General features: G+C 38.0%; 1 protein-coding gene across 1 annotated transcript in view; it reads left to right on the top strand.

The window, feature by feature from the left end:
- The first annotated feature begins 1744 nt into the window (after window positions 1-1744).
- LOC309387452 (stonin-1-like) overlaps window positions 1745-26381 on the top strand; it is a 61673-nt gene continuing 37036 nt past the window's right edge. Inside the window, exons 1-4 of the mRNA XM_081943933.1 lie at window positions 1745-2149; window positions 19544-21488; window positions 22599-22801; window positions 23840-23910. Coding sequence (XP_081800059.1) covers window positions 19595-21488; window positions 22599-22801; window positions 23840-23910 — 2168 coding nt within the window. The 5' untranslated portion in view covers window positions 1745-2149; window positions 19544-19594. The remainder of the gene's footprint in view (window positions 2150-19543; window positions 21489-22598; window positions 22802-23839; window positions 23911-26381) is intronic.

Below are 26381 nucleotides of genomic sequence, written 5' to 3' on the forward strand. Positions count from 1 at the left end.
GATAGAAGAGGAAAAATGTGCCTGCATATTTAAGTCACATCTGCACTGATTACATCCAGTGGTAGAATGACCTTTTCAGAAGAGCATCCCACAGGAGAGGGATTGAGGAAGGCTAAAATTGTACTTTCAGTTATACGCATGTAACTGAACAAGCTGGACACAATTTTCAGGGCTTAGATTCTTCTAGGTTAACCAGGTTTGAAAAGGAGAAAAAGATAAGGAAAGAAAAAAGTGCCTATGGAAACTGAGTTCCTAGTTTGCCTAAAGGGTAAACATTGCAAAACAGGCACTGAATACAGGGATGAAAGGAAGCAGTTCCTTAGCAGCTCTCTTGGGTCAATTGTGATCAAGCAGATCTCCACCTACCTCCATTTTACCTCTTTCTCCATGCATCATAGATTGGCTTGCATTTTTCAATGAAAATACTCACTTCATGCCAGAACACCTTGGATTGGATTGGCTTCAGCCTGGCTCAGCCTGGTGGGATGGGAGTGTTAACAGTGAGATGGAAAATCCATTATGAGGGAACGGTGTGTGTATCCCCTTTCTGAAATAAGGAAAGTTGGAAGCTGAAGAGGCTATTAAATGGAAGAAAAAACTCCTGTAAACTTGATCTCCTTGTAAGAAGCTAAATTGTTAAGACTTATAACCGGCCATCACTCTGATCTGTCAATTAACCTTTGAAGTTTAACAGAAGATATCTTTATCAAGGAAAGTTTACTGTAAACCAGTGCTTCTCAAATAGTGGGGCGGGCCCCCCAGGGGGGGTGCGAGGCTCCGTAAAGGGGGGCTCAGCTCAAATTATTTTATATATTTTTGTTTTGCAGGTTAAAGTTTTTTTAATATTGTGTTCCTTTAAATCCTGTGCTCCTTTAAATCTTTTCTGCTACAGTTAATAAAGCTATTCTTTGTTGTAAATTGATCCACATTTCTTTCTTTTTTTATTCTCTTATACGTTAATAAGGATACAGTGTTATGCAGAGGTGTACTTATAACAATTTTATAGACAAATGATACTATTTACAGTCGCGCGGGGGGGGGGGCACGAAATGTTTTCTTCTTCCTAGGGGGGGCATGACAGAAAATAATTGAGAAGCACTGCTGTAAACTAAGAAAAAATGGGAGAAAACACGTGTTTGTGTATGTCAGTCAGATAGACAATGTTGCTACTTTGTTTCGTCCCCCCCCCCCCCAACTTTGTTTTACTGTTGTGGTATTCCCTAGCAATTTTTTTCAGTATGGAGGCTTTGTAAGAGTTGTGTGCATATAGTTTTTTAAAAATAAATTCTGGTTCTTTTAAAGGACACAACATAGTTAGAACCTCAATGAGTTTTCAAGGTGGCTAGTGCAGCAGACTAAATTAGTTGTCTAACTGTTTATCAGTTTCAATAAATAATTTGGACTGCACTCTTATGCCTGCCTATTCATCTGGAAATAAAGGTCATTTGAGTTAAATGGGGCTTTCTGGACATTAAAATTTTGATAAGGGAAGAGAAGGGGCTGGTGTTTGGATTTAAGAATGCGTCTTTCCCTGCACAGTCGACGAGCCCATTTGATGAAAAACAAGGCTGAACGTTCTCCCTTGAGTGCTACCTTTCTACACGAACAGGCCGCATCCCCCTCTCCTATTTCGAGCAATCCTGAACGCCCTGCTGTATGATTTGGTCCAGGGAGATTTGTTTGCCTGCTTATCCCAAGGCTTGTTATGCTTTCCACGCGGCTGAAAGTTATAGCGCCTGCGCAGGGAATGGAGACCCAAACACGCCAGGCGGGGTTTAGCTGGTACCCTCCTCTTCGCCCAGGCTGGCCTCCCTCCACGTCGATTAAAGATGCCCCGCGGGAGTTAGCGGGACGCGCTCGGCTCGCCTTTGCCGGGGAGCAGCGAGGCTCGCTCGCCCGCTAGTTGCGAAACGCGGAGCGGGAGGCGAAGGCAGGTTTGCCGGAGAGTAGGTCGGCGGCCGCGGGACCCCTTGTGGTGCCCGAGGGTTGCCGGAGCTTGGGACCGGGCCAGCTGGCGAGGAAGTGGAGGCGGCAGCCTCTGATTTCTCCCTCCCCTTCCTTTTCCTTCGCCTCTTCGCCGGCAGAAACTCTCCCAATTTCCCGTCCGGCATCCAATTTGCGGACCTCAGAGCGTTCAACAGTGAGGCCGGTAAGAAGTGGGCGCAGGACGCCCCGTTTGTGCGTCTGTCTATATGGGCGAGCTGATATAAAAAGAGAAAGGGGCAACTAACTAGGCAAACTCGCGGCCGGGGTTAATGTCTCTCCTTCAAAGTGGGAGGGGGGCAGTTTTGTTGAAAATTAGGGAAAACCTTGTTTTGACCCCAGGACCTTGTTTTTCCCCTTTTCATCATCTGTATCGTGCGTTAACATCCCCGGAGTTCGCTAGCCTTGGGAAACAGGCTTTGGTGGCCTCTTGATGAAAGCCACGTTCGTGCTGAAGGACCGCGGGACCAGCTCAGCAAAGCCCGTTTAAAAGAGTACGCGGGGACAGGACTGAAGCCCTCCCGGCTAACTTCGTAGAAACCGCTCTGCTGCTACAAAGTAGCCTTTTCTCTCTGGGCTTGGTCGCATCGAATTCCTTTGAAAAAATGCCTGTTAACTTTCCAGCATGCTTGCAAGGGAATTCTGGGAGTTGAAGTCCGCACATCTTAAAGCTGCGAAGTTTGAAAATACTGACTTAAATCCTTCTTGATTCAGGATGTACATCTTATTCTCTCTGTTAACCAGAATGGTCATATTTGTAACGGGGGGGGGGATGGGGGATAAATGCAGCTTTAACTAAATAATTATTTCTCTGTAAATGACCAGTTTGTTGACTTCTTGCGTTTCTAACTTCTTGTTCCTGAACATTCTTATTTTCAGTTAAATCTAGAACAGCTGGCATTACTAGTTCTTATTATTCACCAACTCTGCTATGGCCCTAATATTGGCAGAATTTCATCCTAAGAGCTAAAAGATAATACTGTTAACTGAAGCAGTTTGCGCAATCTGATTTCCTTTGTGTGTTTTGAAGAACAGTTCGATAAGACTGACATTCTGGTCAGTTGGGGTTTGAAACTTGTTGTCCAGAACATCTGGAGACCTCTTTCTGCCTTCTGGATTTTTGTTTCTATGCTTCAGTCCAGAAAGATAAAATTGCTGTAGTCCAAAAGTAATATTTATCGATGTCACTGTAACATGAAAAATTATACCCCGATCCCACTTATTAAAAATGGAAAATTCTGAAAAAGTTTCAGTGGCACTAACATAAAATAACTGCCATAAAGGCATGGCTTTCACAAAATGGCTGCCATGGGAATGTAGCTATTCACAAAAAGGAACTGGACCAGTCTATAATTTATAAAGTCCTGTAAAATCCATTCAGCATTCCTGGTCTTTATATTTTGTTCTTTCAATAGAGAAATGCTTGTACATCAAATACTGCATGTTTACAATGAGTGTCTTTTGTTTTCTATTTTTTTTGTTTGTTTAAAAAGATGCTACTTTGAAGAATTTAAACAGAATTTGATCTGGTGCCTAGGAATTTTTTAAAATATTAGTAAAATGTATTTCTAATCCAAGAATGTCTTCAAAAATCAAATTGTTTTCTCTTTCTTTGAGATTTGCTTAGGATCTGTTCACTGAGTCACATTTCTGTTATAGGTAACTGTAGCTACTTACTCCATTTGCAGAATATACCATTTTGAAAAGGCTAAAAAAAAAAAAAACCCAATATCCTTCTGTGACAAACAGCTTTAAAAATATTTCTGATTCCTAACCTCATCAACTACCATAGAAACACCCAGATGTCATCCCTGCAGAGAATTACTGAATCAGTGCTATATGGTGATAATATCCAGTTATATATCTATACCCTGGGCTGGGAAGTTGATATTGTTGCAGTGTGGACCCTGGAAGTTGTGAAGGTGTGGATGGGGAAGGATTGACTCTGGCTCAACCCTGGCAAGATGTAATAGCCTGTTTTTGACTTTCCATGGCCTCCTGATTTGTCATTTTATACTCCGGATGGGAGAAATGATACTGGACTGAGGGGTTGGACAATTTGGGAGATCTCCTATACACATGACTACTCGTCAAGGAGCAGGTGGCAACCATGGCTAGCGTAGTCTTTGCATAGATTCATCTTGTCTGCCAATTGTCCCCTTTTCTGGACCAGGAGGTCTTGCTCATGGTCACTCATGCCTTGGCCACTTGGCTGACTGCTGTAGCTTGCTGCCCATGGGGCTGCCCTTGAAGACCACCTTGAAGTTAGCAACTGGTTTGGAGTTGCAGCGTTGTTGGTTATCATCTTTAAAGCTCTATGTGGCATGGTGCCAGGTTATTTGAAAAACTCCCTGAGGGTATCTGCTTGTTTCACCAGTTCAAATAGAGTAGTCGTGTTCCAGGTCCCATTCAATTTTTGCCATTTAGTGGGACCCATGAAGCATGCTTTTTCCATGGCAACCTTTGCTCTGTGGCATTCTTCCCCTTATGATCTGCCGGCCACTCACATACTTGACCTTCTAGAAAGCAATAAAGTCCTGGTTCTTCCCCCAACTACAAAAACAGGATGAGTTGGAGTCCGAAGATGCTGGGGCTGGCTGTATTGATGGGAATTGGTTGTGATGCCAGGTTTCTATTCTTATTGTTTTCTGCTTTTATCTTTTGTTTGATGCTTGTGCGTGTGCATGTATAGTTTCTAAGAAAGTTGTCTTTTAAATAAAATAAATATATATTCCGTTAGGTATGGATAGATTCACAGGTCGACAGGATATTTGAAATACTGATGGAATGGGAAAACCTCATTCTCAGTTTATCTCTTAACTTTACATTTGTATTTTTGATCTAGAATCAGGGGTGGGGAACTATGCTGGCTTAGGAATTCTGGAAGCTGAAATCCACAAGTCATAAAGGGGCCATAGTTCCCCACCTCTAGTCTAGATGAAAGGGGAATAATCTGGGCAATTAAAAATTAAACATGCATTAGGTTGCAAAGAGCTGACTACTGGTAATTCATAAGAAACAATTATTTTGTGGGGAGGGGAAAGGGGACCCAATAATACAGTAGTAGAAAACAACATAAAATCTATTGGGAAATAAAATTTTGCAAAAATATATTTACAGCCTGCCTCAAATGTAAGAGGTACAATCTGTTCCCTCCAATAGTTAGAAATATGGTACTGTACATTCCATTTATCAAACATAATTCTTTTGAAGAATTCTGGGCTGGTGGAACAAGGTAAGAAATTTGAAGGAGTAGTTTTTGTTGCAACATTACCATGAATAATCATCTAGTGAAGCAAAGGCAGATCCAATTAGAGTAAATCAATTCAATTTAATTGAAATCTTGCACTGTTCTTGATTACATTATGAATTGAATGAGGTCCTAGATTTATTTATTCTAAATGTTATTTTTATAAATTGTAGTATGCAAACTTTTAGACTTAGTTTTATTCTGTCTCATAGACAATGGTAACACGGTGTTGGGCTGGGCTGGTGAAGAAACAATTTTGTGGCTACACAAAGCCAATTTCTGATGATCAAGTTACAAATCTTGGGCCTAAATTTTCAACTGGCATAAATAACCAAACCACAATGTAGTTGATGCCATTGCAAAGTTTTGCAGGAACACAGCGGCTATGAAAAATACTGCAGAAAAGAGACGTTCTGGAAATTTCATGTTCTTCAAATGTCTTAATGATAGGCTTGATTGCTTAAATATTAGTTAATTCTTGATACAATAATAATGGAGAATGTTTGTTTTGCTGATGAGAGGACAAAGGCTTGGGTTAAAGGTTGTTTTATTTTGTTTTTGCCAATTGCTGAAATTGAAAGTGTCAGCATTTTCTATTGTCAGACATGATTTCTTGTGGTTAAAACAGTCAGAAGGGATGGAAAAAATGACTGTATTTTGCTTGCTGTTCAGCATTCCTACTCAGTTGCCAATTTCCTTGTTTTTAAATCAGCTTTATTATTAGGTACTGCTTGGAGTTTTGAACTGAGTACTGATATTTATTTCTGCTTTTCAGTGTTTGTGGTAGCCTTTCCGCAAAGGTTTATGGTAGCTTTGCTATCTGACAAATACATGATGTTTTTTTAACCCACCATGCCTTGAAGTGGTACTTGGCAAAACATCGGGATGGCTGGCAACTTATATTTTCTTCCCAGTACTTATTATGCAAGAATCTGGGCAAAAACCACAAAAGAGCCTAGAAAAGCAAATTCATGTAACTTTTGCCAATATAAACTGTAAGACATTTAATATCTAAGAAAGAGTTTTAGGCTACCCTTGAGATTCATTAACAACAATAATAAAATGAAATATAAACTATTGTGAAGGTAGAAGTTTTATAATACAATATATAATACAATAGTTGGAAGGGACCTTGGAGGTCTTCTAGTCCAACCCCCTGCCTAGGCAGGAAACCCTATACCGTTTCAGACAAATGGCTATCCAACATCTTCTTAAAGACTTCCAGTGTTGGGGCATTCACAACTTCTGGAGGCAAGCTGTTCCACTGATTAATTGTTCTAACTGTCAGGAAATTTCTCCTCAGTTCTAAGTTGCTTCTCTCCTTGATTAGTTTCCACCCATTGCTTCTTGTTCTACCCTCAGGTGCCTTGGAGAATAGTTTGACTCCCTCTTCTTTGTGGCAACCCCTGAGATATTGGAACACTGCTATCATGTCTCCCCTAGTCCTTCTTTCTCTTAAGCTAAACATACCCAGTTCCTGCAACCATTTGATAGGTTGGACTGTTTTATCCCTTTATGTAAAGACAGATGCAAAACATGAATTAAATAGTTCTGCTTTCTCCCTGTTCCTCATCACCTTCTTGCCACTTTCTCCTAGCAATGGACCAATTGTTTCCTTAACTTTTTTTTCTTGTTTTTAACATGATGGAAGAAGCTTTTTTTGTTAATTTTTACTTTTGTGGCAAGCCTTAGAGAAATTTTAGAGAAATAGGTATAGGAAATATCTTTTAAATTGTAATTTTGAAAAAGGGAAGTGTCCAGTTTCTGAATAAGATTAGATGGTAAATGCAGGCAGAGTTTCTTTAAATGTCTATGGAGATTCTCAGTTATCCATGTCATGGTTGTCCCAAATGACTGGACTTTCTGGTTTTTCTTTGAAGATGTTTCATTTCTCATCCAAGAAGCTTCTTCAGCTTCTTGGCAGGCACAGTTAGTTTGTCCTTGTCAGAAGCTCAATGTCACATGATTGCAGGATACTGTAAATGGCCATAAATATGATTGTGTTGCCAAGCACCTGAAGTTTAAACACGTGACTGTAGGGGTGAGTGACCATTAGAACTTTAAATCTGTGTTGGAAGTAGCCCCAAGGTAAGTCCATAACTTCAAACAGTTGCTAAGTGACCAGTCATAAATTGATGACTATCTGTATATAGCTCTCACAAGTTGTGGATGAGGCAAGAACTAGGCAGATATATTTTCATAAATAATCCTCAAGAATGTTTATAGATTATGATGATGATGCTATCTGTTCAGTTGTATCTGATTATCAGTGATTTTATGGACCAACTCTTTCCACATTTTCTGAATTTGTACAGGTGTTTAAAGTTGTTTTCTGCAGTAACTTGTGTTGGCTTTGATGATATCTAATCACCATGTTTTTTGATAGTCTTACTTACTTTTACTGCTGACCATTGTGAGCATAACTGCCTTTTCCAGTGACTTTCAGCATATGACATGGCCAAAATAAGAAAGGCGGGATTTTGTGATTCTGGCTTCCAGCAATGTCTGGTTTTATATGCTCCAGTACTTGGTTGTTTGTCATTTTTGCTGTTCAAGGAATGCATAGGGATCTTCTTCAACACCATAACTCAAACAAATCAATATTTCTCTTGTCCAGTTTTTTCATAGTCCTGCTTTTGCAACCATAGAGACTAATGGAGAATACAATAGTGTGGACTAATCTCCATTTAGTTGCCAGGCTCATGTCCTTGATTTTTGCCACTAAATCTATGCTTATTGCTGTGTGACCCAGCATGATTCAATGATTTATTTCTGGACTGCATTCATTGCTTTGATCAATGTGTGATCCTAGGAAATGAATTGGCACATTTGATCTCTTCCATCATTAATTTTTATTTTGACATTTCCATTCCTTGGAGTGGTCATGAATTTGATCTTCTTGATGTTCAAAAAGAGGCAAGTTTTCTTGCTTTTTTTAAAATAATCAGATGTTTCAGACCAAATTTGTTTTCTGAGAAGAAAGTTGTGTCATCAGCATGTCAACTATGTCAATCCAATTTTTGATTCTTCAGTTTTGTCTTGATCACAGAATATAGGTTGAAGAAGAAATATATATACATATATGAGCCGAAGGACAGAAAGAGGGAGGAGTTAGCTCCCTCCCATATTTGGGCATACCAGGGGTTGTAACACAAATACATACACACACACACACACACACACACACATGTTGTATTTGTGCTGATAAATAAATAAAGGGAGACTAGTATAGATCCATTTCAAGCTATTTAGCTCTCATCAGCTAGCCATACCCTTACTGGGATTCGAACCTGGGCTGTATTACATATTAGGCAGGAGTCTTAGCCACTAAGCCACAGGATCTCCTCCTTTTATCAGCTGAGCCAGGGAAATAGGTATGCATTTGTGTTACAACCCCTGGTATGCCCAAATATGGGAGGAAGCTCACTACTCCCTCTTTCTGTCCTTCGGCTCATCACAGAAAACCATCCAGGCAGAAAACCATATTTTTATTTTTAATGTTGCCTTTTTATATTTGTGTTGTATTTGTGCTGATAAATAAATAAAGAGAGACTAGTATAGATCTATTTCAAGCTATTTAGCTCTCATCAGCTAGCCATACCCTTACTGGGATTCGAACCTGGGCTGTATTACATATTACATATTTGGGCATACCAGGGGTTGTAACACAAATACATACATACATACATACATACATACATACATACATACACACACACACACACACACACACACACACACACACACACAAACAAACAAACACACAGTATCCGGGTCTTTTCCCGTGTAAGATTGAGATTGTCTTGGCAACGTTTCGGCAAGGTTTCACTCGCCATCTTCAGCCTGGTGTTTTCGGCTTAATGTGTGATCAGCCGAAAACACCAGCCTGAGGATGGCGAGTGAGACCTTGCCGAAACGTTGCCAAGACAATCTGAATCTTACACAGGAAAAGACCAGAATACAACAAGACCAGCGTGTGTATGTGTGTATGTGTGTGTGTAAAATGCAACCTTGCCGTACTCCTTTATCTTGAGCCAGTCAGGGTCACCATATGGTGTTTACACAGTGGCTTCCTGATTTTTGCACTGCGCCTGCATCAGCCTGACCAGATGTGTTGGCACTCTCAGCTCTTCTAATGCTCTCCACAGCTTGTCATGATTGACAAAATCGAAGGCTGTCTTGTAGCCAATAGACAGCAATAGATGTAGATATTCTTTTAACATGTATATTTACTGTCTAACTATTTTAATATGACTGTACACCGCCCCGAGTCTCTTTTGAGAGAGGGGCGGTCTAGAAATCCAATAAAGTTAAGTTAAGTTAAGTTAATATTCTTGAGATTTTTTTCCATGATCTAGTGTAGATTTGCAATATGATCACAAGTGCTACAATCTCTTCTGAAGCCAGCTTGAACATGTTTATAAAATGTTTCCTTATATTTTTATGCTGTATTACACTAATGTAATTATTATATAATTATATATAATCACACACATACATAATTATACAAATATAATTAAAATAATATAGTATACAGTATTAAAGAAAATGTTTTTGGAAAGGAGGATAAAGCCTAAGGCAAGTTCTCTGGATTTATGGACCCTGTCTTTTTCCCAGTTCAGTGTTTGAATTAGGCATCAAAAAACCTGCAAGCTATTTGCTAGTATTGTGCAATTTAAGCAGTTATGCAGCTATACAGGTAGTCCTCAACTTACAACAGTTCATTTAATGACTGTTCAAAATTACAACAGCACTGAAAAAGTGACTTATGTCCATTTTCACACTTGTGACTGATGCAGGTCATGTAATTTACATTTGGGGGCTTGACAACTGATAAAGATATATATGACGGTTGCAGCATCCCAGAGTCCTTTTGCGCCCTTTTGACAAGCAGAGTCAATGTGGAAACCACTTAACAACTGTGTTATAAGTTTAAGAACTGCAGTGATTCATTTAACAAATGTGATGAGAAAAGTTGTAAAATGGAACAAACCCACTTAACAAATTTCTTACTTAACAACATAAATTTTGGGATCAATTGTGGTCATAAGTTGAGGACTAGCTGTATTTATTTTGTCTAATACGTTCTATATTTCTTACTATCGACTAAATTCTATATCTCTTGGTGGCTATTTGTATTTAATTTCTTTTTGTATATGTTTTAATTGCTTTTATAATTGTTGGCTGCCCAAAGTCACTGTTTTGAAATGTGTTGCTATATAACATGAATAAAGAAATAAAAATAAACATCATAAATAGAGGGAGAAATTGTAAACTGAGGCCCCTGCTCAAGAAGCCTTCCCTGGACCCATTGGACCTAGTCAATTATCGTCCAGTCTCCAACCTTCCTTTTTTAGCGAAGGTTGTAGAGAGTGTGGTAGCACAACAGTTCCCACGTCACCTGGAGGAGAATGATTATCTAGACCCGCGCCAGTCCGGCTTCCGACCCGGGCACAGCACGGAGACGGCCTTGGTCGCATTGGTTGATGATCTCTGGAGGGCCAGAGATAGGGGCTGTTCCTCTATCCTGGTCCTATTAGATCTCTCGGCGGCGTTCGATACCATCGACCATGGTATCCTGTTGCACCGGCTAGAGGGGCTGGGAGTCAGGGGCACCGTTCTACGGTGGTTTGGCTCCTACCTCTCTGACTGGACGCAACGTGTGTTGGCAGGGGAGCAGAGATCGACCCGGAGGCCACTCACATGTGGGGTGCCTCAGGGGTCGGTGCTCTCGCCTCTCCTGTTCAACACCTACATGAAACCGCTGGGCGAGATCATCCGTGGTTTTGGGGTGGGATATCATCTGTATGCTGATGATACTCAGCTATACATCTCCACCCCGAACCACCCCAATGAGGCCGTCGAAATGATGTCCCGGTGTTTGGAGGCCGTACGGGTCTGGATGGATGACAACCGACTAAAACTCAACCCTTCCAAGATGGAGTGGCTGTGGCTTCCGGCCTCCCGGTTCAACCAGTTGCTTCCATCTCTGGCCATTGGGGGCGTGCAACTGGCCCCCATGGAACAGGTGCGCAATTTGGGCGTCCTCCTAGATGCCCGGCTGTCCATGGATGACCATGTAACAGCCGTGGCAAGGGGGGCGTTCCATCAGGTTCGCCTGATGCGCCAATTGCGCCCCTTATTGGACCGGGATGCCCTACGCACAGTCACCCATGCGCTAGTGACGTCTCGCCTGGACTACTGCAATGCTCTCTACATGGGGCTTCCCTTGAGATGCACTCGGAGACTGCAGTTGGTCCAGAACGCGGCCGCGCGGGTGATTATGGGGAGGACTAGGTACTCCCCTGTAACACCTCTCCTGCGCGAGCTGCACTGGCTTCCTGTAGTCTTCCGAGTGCGTTTCAAGGTTTTGATCATGATCTTTAAAGCGCTTCATGGCACAGGACCTAGTTACATGCAGGATCGCATCCTGGCCCATACATCCCTACGACCAATCCGCTCACACAGAGAGGGACTTCTTCGGGTGCCGTCCGCCAAACAGTGTCGGGGGGCGACACCCAGGAGCAGAGCCTTCTCTGTGATGGGCCCAGCCCTATGGAATGACCTCCCACGTGACATCAGGACTACTTCCGATCTCCGCTCCTTCCGTGTACAGTTGAAGACCCACCTCTTTCAATTATCTGGCCTGGCTCAACCGTAAATTTTTCTTACTCCTCCTGACAGTTCTTTTAAATTTTTTAAATTTTAAATTGCGTTTTTACAATTGGGGTATTTTAATGGTGACTTTTAATTGTCCAATGTGATGTAATTTGTTACCTCCTCCGTGCATGTATGTCCTGTATATATGTATGTTTATGTGTTTGTATACATGTTTTATGTTTTATATACTCCATTGTATGCCGCCCCGAGTCCTGTCTGGAAAGGGAGCGGCTAATAAATTTAAATTTATTATTATTATTTATTATTAACTTTTGTTGGGTTTTGAAATTCTTCTCCTTAAACTATTAACTTGGTTTTTAATATATGCAAACTTTATTTTAAATATCTCAGACATTATTCATTTAGCTGCAGTACCATCATTAAACTAGTATTGTTAAAACTAAGGTTGGGTCCTCGTTTGTATTTAAACAACACTGGAGTAATATGGCTACATCTTTTTTCCTAACTTAAATTGTATATTATATCTCCATGTTATACTTGTCCAAAACATAACATTATGCATGTATAATACTTACATACTGTACAAATTTTCAAGAAAATTACTTTAAATTAGGGATTTATTAACTTTATAGGCTGGCCAATCTCCAGCAACTCTGGGTAGTTTATGGATTGAATTAGTCAGTTGAAAAAGTTAAATCACATCTGCCAATACCTTAGACATTTTGGATCTCAGGATCTCTGTGACTGTTTTCAGCTAATTATGTATTCAATTTCTACAAACATATTTAAAAATGGTGGAGAGAAAATTCTGTAACACATTTTGTTTGGTTTCTGTGGTCCTGAATTTTTTTACCTATTTCTAGTCTTCAGAAGGATTTATAAATATATCTGTTGTTATAAAAATAACAAATCATGTGTATGGATAGATTTTTTTAAAAGTTAAAAACACTGTTATTTGTAATCAAGACACTCTAATGATGGTAATAAGATACTTGAGGATAACAACATTTATAAAGTGAGAAAAAATGGAAATATGTGTAATGTTTGGGAAATTGAGTCAAAAGAGATCCCTGGTTATGTTTCTACTTTAAGAAATGTTTTTATCCTTTTAATTTTTTTATGAAAAATATGGCATTAGTTCTCTTTATAAATAGTTATGGTAAGGAAAAATAATAAAAATACTTTGTCTGTCTGCCATTGCATAGTGCAGTCAGAAATTGAACTTCAGTAATATTTGGAATGTAAATCAGACTAACAGGAAATTCCAAGCTGACTGGCATTTCATTCTTACTTAATACATGCATATAAAGGTCTAATCCTTTTTCAGATCATAACATAAAAGAATTCTGTTCCTCTGAATCTTGAGCATTTGGAACAAAGCAAACTATTGCTAAAAAAATACTCTTAACAGATTTGCATGTACAATTGGCTAACTTCAATCCTCAGTACAGGTAAAGGTTCCCTTCACACATATGTGCTAGTCATTCCCGACTCTAGGGGGCAGTGCTCATTTCCGTTTCAAAGTCAAAGAGCCAGCGCTGTTTGAAGACATCTCCGTGGTCAGAAACTGGGACAAGTAATGGGAGCTCACTCTGTTATGCGGCGCTAGGGATTTGAACCGCCGAATTGCCGACCTTTCTGATCAACAAGCTCAGTGTCTTAGCCATTGAGCCACCGTGTCCCTTTCAATCCCCAGTGCTATATTGCTAATTGGAAGATAGGTAATACAGTTTAGATAGCCACTGTACAGATAGTCCTTAACTTATGACTACAATTGAGCCCAAAATGTATGTTGCTGAAATATTTATTAAGTGACTTTTACCACATTTTACAATTTTTCTTACCATGTTTGTTAAGTGAATCATTGCAGTTGTTAAGTTAATAATATGATTAAGTGAACATGGATTTTCCCATTGACTTTGCTTGTCAGAAGGTTGCAAAAGGTGACCACATGATCCCAGGTTCATCCCAAGTATGAACCAAGCAGCCGAACCTGAGGATATTGCAACAGTTGTAAGTATGAAAAATGGTCAAAGTAACTCTTTGTAGTATGACTGTTCAAATGGTCACTAAATGAATGGTTGTAAGTTGAGGACTACCTATAGTAGATAAAAATTGTGAAATAGTGATATAATAAACTTTTGTGATCACTTTTTGCAACCTTCTGACAAGCAAAGTCAATAAAAAAGCCAGATTCACTCAAGTGGGCTCAACTGTGGTCATACATCGAGGACTACTAGTACTGGGACATAAATATTTACTTTAAGATTTTGGGAAGTATCAGTCTTATTTCCAACTTTTTATCTCAGTAACATTGGTTCTCTTCATATATTAAAAGTATATCTCATGGCCTTTTTATGCATTTTAAATTAAAGAATGAGTGGCTAGTTTGAAATGACTATCAACACTGTTTTGTTGTCTGTAGAACTACCAACAATTCATAGGAAGATGTCCTAACATTTAGTCATAAAAGAAAATATGCTATGAAGCTGACATAGATTTAAAAGCAATCAGCAGTGCATGAAGTGATTCTACAAGTCTCAACATTAAATTGTGAGGATGTATCTGGTATGTTCCAGAGGAAACCAAATGAAATATGACTGCATGTGAACAATAACTATGAAGTGCAGACCACCTGGATCAAGATTTTGTGGACTTAACACCACCAAAACTCATTCTCATATTGCTACATTTATCTTAAATTAAGAAAACATTAACCAACATACAATACAATACAATACAATACAATACAATAATACAATACAATACAATACAATACAATACAATAGTAGAGTTGGAAGGGACCTTGAAGGTCTTCTAGTCCAACCCCCTGCCTAGGCAGGAAACCCTATACCGTTTCAGACAGATGGCTATCCAACATCTTCTTAAAGACTTCCAGTGTTGGGGCATTCACAACTTCTGGAGGCAAGCTGTTCCACTGATGAATTGCTCTCACTGTCAGGAAGTTTCTCCTCAGTTCTGAGTTGCTTCTCTCCTTGATTAGTTTCCACCCATTGCTTCTTGTTCTACCCTCAGGTGCCTTGGAGAATAGTTTGACTCCCTCTTCTTTGTGGCAACCCCTGAGATATTGGACTGCTATCATGTCTCCCCTAGTCCTTCTTTCTCTTAAGCTAGACATACCTAGTTCCTGCAACCGTTCTTCATATGTTTTAGTCTCCAGTCCCCTAATCATCTTTGTTGCTCTTCTCTGCACTCTTTCTAGAGTCTCCACATCTTTTTTACATCGTGGCGACCAGAACTGAATGCAGTATTCAAAGTGTGGCCTTACCAAGGCATTATAAAGTGGTATTAACACTTCACGTGATCTTGATTCTATCCCTCTGTTGATGTAGCCTAGAATGCTAGGTAAACCTATTTTATCACTTATCATGCTGTGTAATCAGTATTCTGTATATAATAAAATTTAGTATCATAACTATTTGAAAGAATAGGACTACTTCCGGAGTACGTGCATTTTTGCTTTTGTAGAGAATTTATTTTCTACCTACCTGGTTTGCTCAGATATGCTCTGCTAAATTTCCAAACCACTAGATTATTTTTTGAAAAGGAAAGAGAATCCATTCTCTTAGCAGATTCCACTCTTCTGATGGATGGATTATATTGGGCACTATTGATAACTGAGCTTCCCTGATAGTAGTTGAGAGGGTCCATGACAATTTGCTGTGGCCAACTCCTGGCTAACTCACTACAGTTAACTCACCATAGCCAACTTGTCGAACAATTTACTGTGGGACAACTTGCCATGACCAACACGCCATGGGACAACTCTCTGCGGGATAAGAGTTACACTAATATCGAGACTTCCGGTTCCGGCGGCTGACGGCGACGGGCAACTCGTTTGCTCGCTCCGGCTCCCCGGTGGGCTTCCCCACTCCTTGGGGGGCACAGGACGCCCCGAAGAGGCGTCCTGCCGGAGGAGCGGCATCGCGAGGGATCCCTGCATCGGCGGCGGCTGGTGGGGAGCCCCCCGCCTCGCTCTAGGCACCGGGGAGCAGTATCGGAGGGCGCGTAAAGCGTCTTCGCAACAGGCTGATCGGAGAATGAAAAAGCAGAAGGAAGCAGCGGCGGTGTGGTGAGGTGCTACCCCCCTTCACTCCCTTTCTTGATTTGAAGAACTTTTCAGCACTTCAAAACTTTTACTTTCGGCTAACTTTGGAGGCGCGGCTGGAGGGAGGGGGATTTTCCCCCCCTCGGACAAGTAGCTTGGAACAATTCTGCTCTCAGCCCCAGGGGAAGGAGGAGGGGGGAGAGCCAACCAATGATGCCACACCCTTGCTTAAAGTGACTTTCATTGAACCTAGCTCCATAATTTACTGATGATCTGAGGACTTTGGGAACTTTGAAAACTTTGTTATGCCTCTGAGCCCGAAGCTGGCAGGGCAAGATGGCACACTTCCGTTGTCTTTATGAACTGTGAAACCTGACTCCACCTTTAAAAATTCAGACTTCCGGTCTTTGTCCCCGTGCTACCCAGAAGAATCTCTTGTGGATTGTTATTCTTTGAACTCTCTGGGGTGGAAAATTTTACTCTATTGCCAGGCTGACTAGAGAAATTCTCTTCTGCTTGGACCTTCTGCCTCCTGGACTCATCTGGCTGCTCTGCTGCTCCAGCTGTCCATTCTCTACACTGACTGAACTCTTTATTCTATAAACTATGTCTCCTAAAAGACCACCTCCTGGAAAGCCTGGCTTTGCTACCTCTGCCCCGACATCAGCAACATCCAGTCCTGCTACACAATCAAAGATTACAGACCTGATGCAACCTAAAAGTACAGAGATGGATTTGCAACAAATGCTCCAGCAACTCTTACAGGGACAAGAGGAAATTAAGAAACAATTAGCGGAAATGAAAGAAGAAATTAAAGAGAACCAAGCCCAAATTTATAAGAACTCACAGAGACTGGACCTTGTGGAGGGTGGGGTGGCGGAGGTGAGGGGGGGTAGAGGCGGTGCAGAAGGGAAACAAAGAACTTGATACCCAACAAATGAAAACAGAATTTGAGAGAATGTCCTTTTATCTTAGATTTCAAAATGTGATGGAAGCAGATGATGAAAACATAAGGGACATCATGATAAACATCTTGGCTGACTATATACACAAAGAAAAACAACAGATGGAATGGGAGATAAATCTGGTTTATAGAGTGAATTCAGCCTATGCCAGAACACACAATGTACCCAGGGAGGTACATATTAAATTTCTTAGAAAAAGCACAAGAGACGAAATACTGGGTGTACAAAGGGGGCAAGCCCTGACATACCATGATAGGGAAATAACTATCTTGAAGCAGATCCCCAAGAAAATTAGGGAAAAAAGGAAAAATTATTCGCAATTAGCGAATAAATTATACCAGAAGGGGGTGTGGTTTAGATGGTTGATGCCTGAAGGTATGTTGATATTCTGGGAGGAGACAAGAATTAGAATTAACACACCCATAGAGGCACAGGCCTTTATGGAAAAAAACAAAATACACCTAGAAAAAACAGAAGATCCTACAACGGATATGCAGGACACGGGAGGGGCCGGAGCTCTGCCAGCGGGGGGAGAAGGGGCAATACCAAGAAAGCTCAGATCACAAAAATGAATAAGAAAATCTCATTGATATAAATTGACCGAAAGTAGTAATGGAATTAACATGTGGATCATATATTACTATGTACTAAATTGATTGAAAGTACTAATAGAACTAAAATGCTGATTATATATGACTATGTATTAATGATTTATACTCAGATGTATACTATGAGTTTGGAGGGAGGGAGCGTCTACCACACTTTGCAACTGCCAAAATTTGTACACCTTTCCACTACCCTTTTCCTTGTAAATTTAAAAAAAAAAACCAATAAAACTTTGTTTTAAAAAAAAAAAGAGTTACACTAATATCAAAGAAATGGTGGAATAGTATAGTTAAAGAAAGGATGCAAAAGGAGGGACAGTATGACAAAAATTAACATGTTTATTTATTTTAAATAATTACATTGAATTGTTAAATTGTCCTGCAAGTTGGCCCATGGTGAGTTGGCCATGGCCATGGTTATCCCATTCCGGTTGAGGATGTATTTTCAATCTGTTTCTCAGAGGACCTTTTGTCATTGAGGAGCTTTGTGAAACCCAAGAGATTACAAGATAGAGATGTACATAATATTTTGGTCTCAAAGAAGCTGTTTTGAAAAATAAGAGTTATGAAGACGGAATAAAATAAATTGCCATTTTAAAACAAGAAACACTTATCTGGTTTGAGCAGTAGTGTTTCCAAAATCCTGAATGGATTGTTGTTTATGATTGAACTGCTTTCGAGCATGTTCCTCTTGCTATTAGATTAGACTACTTAGAGAAATATGGGAATAACATGAAAAGAAAAGAAACAGTTAAGCACATTAAAGTATGCCTTATATTTGTGATGAAATCATCCTCTCAAATATACTTTTGCTTTGCTAATGGCTGAAATAAAATGAAAATTCAGATTACCAATTTCATAGTAAAGAAAGCAAAATATTTTATTACAATGTACATAAAGAAGAAACTTATTTACAGCAAACCAGCAAACAAACAAATAAGCATGTACTGTAATTAAAAATAGCAGGAAACTGGTATACTGCTATGTTTAATAGAATATTCAACCATTTAAAAGTAAGATTACACTTACATGTGCATAATTATAGTGAATTTTTAAAGTAATGGTATGCAGAGGAGTAGGACTCAAATATTCACAATAAACATGAGTATGAGTTATCCGGCATCCTTTTCTATTCTATTTATAACCTGTTTCAAATATTCAGTAATATTTTCACTACTTATTTGTTATATAATCCATGTCTATAAGCAACTTTAATAAGTGGGAAATAACATATCTTCAATCCTTTGAATAATTGGGCCATACATTGTTGAAAGACTTTTCTTTTAGCAGTAAGAAGACCTGGAAGAAGCCAATTCTGTTGTCTAACTCTCAGTTTTCATGTTTTTTTAAAAAAGTACCTTAAATCAAATTAATCGATATTCTTATTTTTCCCAGAACATAACAACTTTAGGATAATTGAAAAATGCAACTTTTAATGTAGCACTATTCATCTCCAAAACCATTATGATTTACTGATTCTTTTTCTATACAAATGCAATAGGATAAGTGTGATTCTGTTGTTCCTTTTGAATAAGCCATAATTAAAAATCTATTGAAAATACTGATTTAACATTTTTAAATGTTTAAAAATACTGATGTTTAAGGGAATTTAGACAAAATGGGAATCTCCAGTTCCTTTATCCATCCAGTCTTTATCCCAAAGGTGCTTTTTTTCCCCAAGAGGCAACTGGACTTTCTGGTTTTTCTTTGAAGACCTTTTGCTTTTCATCCAAGAAGCTTCTTGGATGTGAAGCAAAATGTCTTAAAAGGAAAACCAGAAAGACCAGTTGCCTCTTGAAAAAAAGCACCTTTGGGACAACAATGTCTTGGATGACTGAGAATCCCCTTAGACATCCAATCTTTAGCAATTGCACATCAAATGTATTTATTGATAACAGGTATTTTTAAACACAAAATATGTTTTTTGTCTAATGGCATTAAGAGTTCACTTCTAATAATTCATGTCTCTGAAACTGAAATTACACTGATTGAAATAAATATATCAATACATGTATTTTTCTTACTTGCTTTTTTTCCTTCTTTTTAACAGATGAATTACAAATGAAACTTTGTCTCAGCTTTTCCAGATTTCTGCAGCAAGATGTTTACTGCAAATACCACAAACTGGGTTACTTTTGAAGATGAATCCCAGTCTCCTCAGAGAGCAAGAGAAAATGATAATGTTTGCAGACCAAATGGACTTAAACTCACACTGCCTAAAATGCAAGATTTTTCAAACCAATTGTCCTCCATCACCTGTAATTCTCTCTCATCTCCTATAAGTGACTACTACTATAGCCCTGATCCTCCCAGTAATTCTCCACTCTGTACACCCACCAGAGACTATCCTATCAGTCCTTGCTTTCCCAAATCAGGAACTCATTTTCTTAGTCCTATTCCAGAATTGTCATCCAACGTTGATCATCTCCCACTGATTGAACCACCTTCTCAAAAATTGATTGGAATATCTCAGCCTGTGCAGAGTTCAGAATTTTCTATTCTGAAACCAATACATGGTGCACAAATTATGCATCCGGAAAACCCAAAGAAATTGGAAAATTCCTTAGTTTCACAAGCCTTTTTTCAGAGTGTTTCAAGTGAGTCTGCTTTCTCCAATCCATTTTGGTCAGAAGATTCATCTACTGTGTCTTTGTCCAGCTTACATGGACATGGAAAAGAGTCAGATTTTGAAAGAGATTTTTCTTTTAAAGGGAAGAAAAGCTGGCCAGATCAGAAAAGCTTAAACCAGGGTTCATTCAATTATATATGTGAGAGGCTTGAACACTTGAAAACAGAAACTTCAAACACTGAAAGAGCTTTGAGACCAGTTCCATGTATGTGCACTACAGATGGCCTTTCTTCATTTATTCCAAGCAGTCTCTTTATCAGCCAGAGAAAGGATGGCTGGCCTTTCATGCTGAGGATTCCTGAAAAGAAAAATATGATGTCATCAAGGCAGTGGGGTCCTATTTACCTTAGAGTTTTACCAGGAGGAATCCTAGAAATGTATTATGAAAAAGGTCTTGAAAAGCCTTTCAAAGTATTCCATCTGCAACCATTTTGCAGGCTTTCAGAACCAAAGTTAGAGAACTGCAACATCTCTGGGAAAATCCATACCGTGAAAATTGAATATGTGACATATACAGAGAAAAAGAAGTACCCTAAAACTGAAGTCGTTCATGAAGCAGAAATCGAACAGATGCTGAAATTAGGAACAACTGATTACAGTGACTTCACCGACTTCCTAATGATAGTTGAGGAAGAGTTAATGAAGCTTCCTGCTATTTCAAAACCAAAGAGACATTATGAAGAACAAGAAATGATCTTGGAAATAGTGGATAATTTTTGGGGGACAATTAGTAAAGCAGAAGACAGGTTAACTGAAACAGCTGTCATAACTCATATTTATTCATTAAACTTTTTGAATGGTAATTCTGAGTGCTTTATGACACTAAATGACTTGGAGCTTCAAAAGAGGGATGAACATTATTTTGAGTCAGACAATAAGGAAAAATGGATCAAAATTAACGACTATCACTTTCATCAATGTGTGAAGAAACAAGAATTTGAGCAATCAAGAATAATTAAATTTACACCATCAGATGGCTGTAGAGTAGAACTAATGCGTTATAGGACACAATATAATGGATCAGGTCTTCCATTTTCTGTGAAAGCCTTGTTAGTCGTTCAAGGAGCTTATGTCGAATTGCAAGCTTTCATAAACATGTCTTCAGCATATTCATACCCTACAAAACACTGTGAGAATGTAATGGTTCACTTTCCTGTTCCCTCGCAATGGAACAAAACTCTTTGGACTATGAACCTCCAAAGACAGAGATCCCTGAAAGCAAAAATGAACAGAAGAACTTGCCTTGGCTCTTTAAATGAACTTGAATCTGACTCCATTATTCATGTCTCAGTTGGAACAGCCAAGTATGAAAGTGCCTATAGAGCTATTGTGTGGAAAATTGACAGACTACCAGATAAAAACTCAAGTAAATGATTTTTATATAATTAGTTTATATAAATGCTGAAAGAGAATTGAATTGAATTATTTCAGTAGTTCATTAATATGACAGAAATAAGATATTAGTGGCAGAATGAATGGTCAAGTAAATAAAATAGATGATATAAGACCATGCCTATTTCATTCTGGTTAGCATTTTTCCATTACTATTAGTGAGTATGACAATATATAGCAGGTGCCATTTTAGTGTAAATAGGGCTATGTTTTGAATGTACTGCTTGATTAATCTCAAATTCTGAATTATTCTATTCACTTATGCAAAATGTAAAGCTTGCCAAATCACAACCTTGTACATTTTATAAAAGCTATGTTGATTGACAAACTTGTTTTATACATTTCTTCTTAAAGGCCCTAGAGTTACGTTGCAATGTGTCCTTTGGGGAAATCTTTTATTGTATTTATATTTTAAGAGTTGGATCCAAGCACACTTCTCCCCATAGTGGTTACAAGTATATTTTTTAAATACAATGGCTAAAATATGCATTAGCCTTGAAAAACAAAAATATGGATAGAATACAATAACAGATTCCTCTAGAAACTGTTCTCTCCTGTTGAGGTAGCTATATAAATTTGAAATCTTATCAGATGATAGCTGCATTTACTATACGTCTTCAAATATATGCAAAAGAATGAAGAGTTTTAGGTTTAGCTTAATGTAAGATGGAAAGAGGTAAATCTGTATCTTGAAGTGGAAATGCAGCAAAGATATTTTCCAAGTGATATTTTGAACTATTTTTGAACAGAGAGTATATTGAATATACTGTATTGCCAGAATTAATACTTTGCTATCAAATATTTGGTATGATGGGCTCTTCTTTTATGATTGCCCAACAAACTTGAATTCTATCTGCTAGTGTTATATTATGCTTTGGTTAAAAAATGGTACAGATCAAAATTTAAGACTGGAGCAAATATTCCAGAGGACTCCCATTTAATTGTTGTTTCCTGCCAAACTACTTAACTATCCCATAGAATTGCATTACCCAGTCCTTCCAAAAATCTTAATGGCTTGATAGTTCTTTCAGCCAGCTGTTTTTGTAGAGCATTGCTATAATATTTTCCCCTCTTTCTTTCCAAGATCCAGATCATCTGCACAGTTTGTCTTTCAAACTAGAACTTGGCTCAGATCAAGACATCCCTTCTGATTGGTGCCCTTTTGCTGTGGTGCAGTTTGTTGTGTTGAATGCATGTGCCTCAGGAACTGAAGTGAAATCATGGGGAATTGATAGGGATGTACAGCCTCAGAAACATGTGATTCAGAAAGCATGTTATAATTGTCAGGTAATGTCTTTCTGTTCCTGCTTAATCAAATGCCAACCCACAATTACCACAATCATATTTAAATGTATTTCATTGTATGTCTTTTGCTAGGCATGCATCTGATAATGTAACTACTATCCTGTGAAACCTTATCCAGCACCCACAAAATGCTTGTGTTTAGATAACATATAAAATGTTTAGTTGTCAGTGCACCCTGTTGTATCAACTGCCTTGATTCTCCAGTTGCACAAACCTTTCCAGTGGTTGTCTCTGTCTTACAACTTCCCATATTACCTACCAGAGCAACTGGCTTATCACATGACCTGCCGACAACTTTTTATTATGCCAGCCAGAAAAAATAAACGTGAAACTAGTCATGATTTAAGACTTGCCTCTCTGCTTACTGAGGGTCATGACTGAGACAAGGCAATATGTATTAAGTTAGTGGTAACCATTGTAGATTCATATAGAATGGCAGGAAACAGCCAGTTGGCCTGATTATGCACATAGACTAATATAAGCTTTGCTTTATGCAGGCCTTTAGTTTTTAAATTATAGCAAGCAAAGATGTCTATTCTTCTGAACAAGCCTCAAAATCCTTGTTCTCTTTCTATTATGGTACAAAAGATTGCATCAGTGAGCTTATTCAACTATTTTTATTTTTCTGTAATTTTTGATTTAATAATATTGTTCTGTGATTGCTTTCAAAATTCATTACATTTTTATCCTAAATATTTACCGTAAGCAGGGTTTATTTATAATATAGGCAATCTATTGATCGGGTAAAACAGGTGAAGTGGACCATGCACATTTCTGCTGGTGTTATATTGGTTGGATAGTATTATTTTTATTTTACTGCTATTTATATTTTTAATGAGATGGGATGGTCTTAAGTCAGTATCACAGCAACAAGCTTTCTTGCATTCTGTATATTTATTTCCCGTGTTCTCTTAATATTCCATTTACATTTTATTTCAAGAAAAATGTTGTTATTAGATAGGAATGCCACTAATAATATAAGCATTTCTTAATCTCATTTCTTTTGCTTTCATACTACAGGTTGAAATTGAGAAGAAATGGATTAGACTTGAGGGAGAAGATCCCAATAAGGGTGGAGGTTGTGACATACAGTAGAAGAGAGAAGTAATCTGGATTTTGAGGTTGTGAGAAATATTTTAATGTAAGCAGGAAAATTTAAATGCAGTAAAGCAATGGATTTCAGTACATAATTTTCAAATTGTCATGTAAAAAGTTTAGGTACATAATTGTCAATTTGCTTTCTAAACATTTAATATATTAACTATAACATTATAAAGGTAAATACTATAAGTTGGTTCTGTTTCAGAGTTTGTGGGGAAACAAACTGAACACAGTTATAATTTGCAACTCCTTAAGGCAGACTTTATGTTTTCCTGAGGTAATACAACTATTCACTGCAAATGCCATGTAATTGCTGGGACTGCAGTAAATTCTATTTGTACTTTTATATAATCCTAAACAACCTTCTGTCTTTCAACCCAAAGGACATACTATGTTGAAAACAGACATATTTTATATAACTTCAAAGTCAGTTGATCACAAATCTTTTTTCTGTTAGCATCCAAATGTTTCAACTTTTGATTTTGTCTAGAATTATAAGACCTAGATAAAATCTGTCTGTATAATCCTGTTTATTCTTCCAACTTTCATTAAAAAAAAGTAGGCCCAGCTATATTAATTGTGGATTCAGTGGTGAGCTTAGAGTTTTTAATGTAAATTGAACCTTTTACATTGTAAGTACTTCAATATGTTCTTTTGCTACCTAAAAGTACATGTGGGGGAAATGTTTTACTAGAATGTAACATAGATGTTTTTCAGGGTAGTGCTGTTGGAAAAAATAGAGAGCTAATCGTTGCTTCCTTCCAAAGTTGTTAATATAGGGGAAGCACTGCAATAATTTGAACTGTCCCTTCCTTTGGGTTATTGGTGAAAATGGTTTTGCTTTATAATATTTTGCCATTGGTTAAAAATTATTTTGAATCTCCAACAAGAACGTATGTTAGATTGTAAAAAAAAAGTCTTCCTTTGTTCTTCATAAAAGCTGAAGAACAAGGTCTCTCATACGAACATATGAAAAGCAAAATGTTATTTTGTACTGCCAGGTGAGCTAGAGTTTACTTAAGAAGTGTGGAGTGGATTGCACCTGACTCTAAGGGAAAACAGCTATACCTAATATGATCAGCTTACCCTTTGGGCTATTTTGAATGTATCTTTAAAATTTATTATTTAGATATACTTGACATTTGGGAAAAGGACTCATCACTGTTTTCAATCTTGAGGTATATATACTGAATATTTGGGAAGCTAAGAAGTGTCAGTTTTAATTTATATTGCTTGCATTCTGATTAATTTTAACTGCTCCCACATGTTATTTTTGTTCATGTAACTCTTTTTGGAATAAAACTGTAACAGCACATTTCATTTCACATAACATGCTTGTTCTTGCTGCAGATGCTAAATATGGGGAATATTATTTAAAATTAAATTAAGTTCAATTAATCTGGGAAACCATATCTTATATTGTATTTCCAGTTCAACATGTCATGGAATTTAATATTAAGATGCTTACCGTAATAAATAAGATTCAAATTTTACAAGACTCAAAAAGAGGAGGTGGATTTGAATTATCAAGTGAGCTATTCATTGTCGATAACAGAATAGATAAAATCCCTAAACAGCAGAATATCAATTGTTGTAGGAACTGATTTAGTCAATAGGTTTCATAGATATTCATGGTGTGAAGAAACAAGAAAAGTACGTGAAGGAGCATATGGTAAGGCAAAATTTATTAAAACCATGGAATCATCTAAAAACAAGGATATGTCTGATAATTTCACCATTAGCATTATTGTTAGATTTTTTTACTTCAAAGAATAAGTACAGTAAGAAGGATTTAATAACATATGCTAATATGTTGTACTCAGACTTGGAAAACAGACTAAAGCCACAGTAAGAACTGTTCTGTAAAGGTAAGCATTCACCATGGTTGATGGTTGGAAGAAAAAAAACTGATCTCAAGAAAGGATGGACTTTGAGAAAAAGGGCAGAATTTAGAATACTTTAACATAATCAAGACAATCTATTAGGGCACATATTCTTATTGAAATATGGAGACAAAACAAATTAAAAATTGTATGATAAAGTGGATGCAAACTTCAAAGAAGTAATCACACTAGAATAATGGGCTTATGGCCAAAAAAAATCAATAACATTTACTTTAAGCTATGATTTGGAGGAAAATTGGCATGGTGTACAACAAAGAAGGAACATTTTATCTATGCATTTAGTCATGCTAATTCAAAAGTATTGGAAGGAAATGCACCAAAATATTCAGGGTGTGTGTGTGTGTGTGTGCGTACATGCACAGTTTTCTGTAGGAACAATCCATTTATGCCAGTATGGGTTTTTTTGCTGTGGAAGGAATAATACTTTTAAAATGTATATATTATTTATGTGATAAACTACATAAAATTAGTATGTACGCAGTGTAAATATACATAGAGTATTTCTGACACTGAATAGGAGTGGATAGAGCAGAGAAATGTCTTTTAGGTCTAAAACT

The sequence above is a fragment of the Natrix helvetica genome, assembly GCF_964273705.1.
Source record: "Natrix helvetica genome assembly, chromosome: 2".
In the NCBI taxonomy this organism is placed as follows: domain Eukaryota; kingdom Metazoa; phylum Chordata; class Lepidosauria; order Squamata; family Natricidae; genus Natrix; species Natrix helvetica.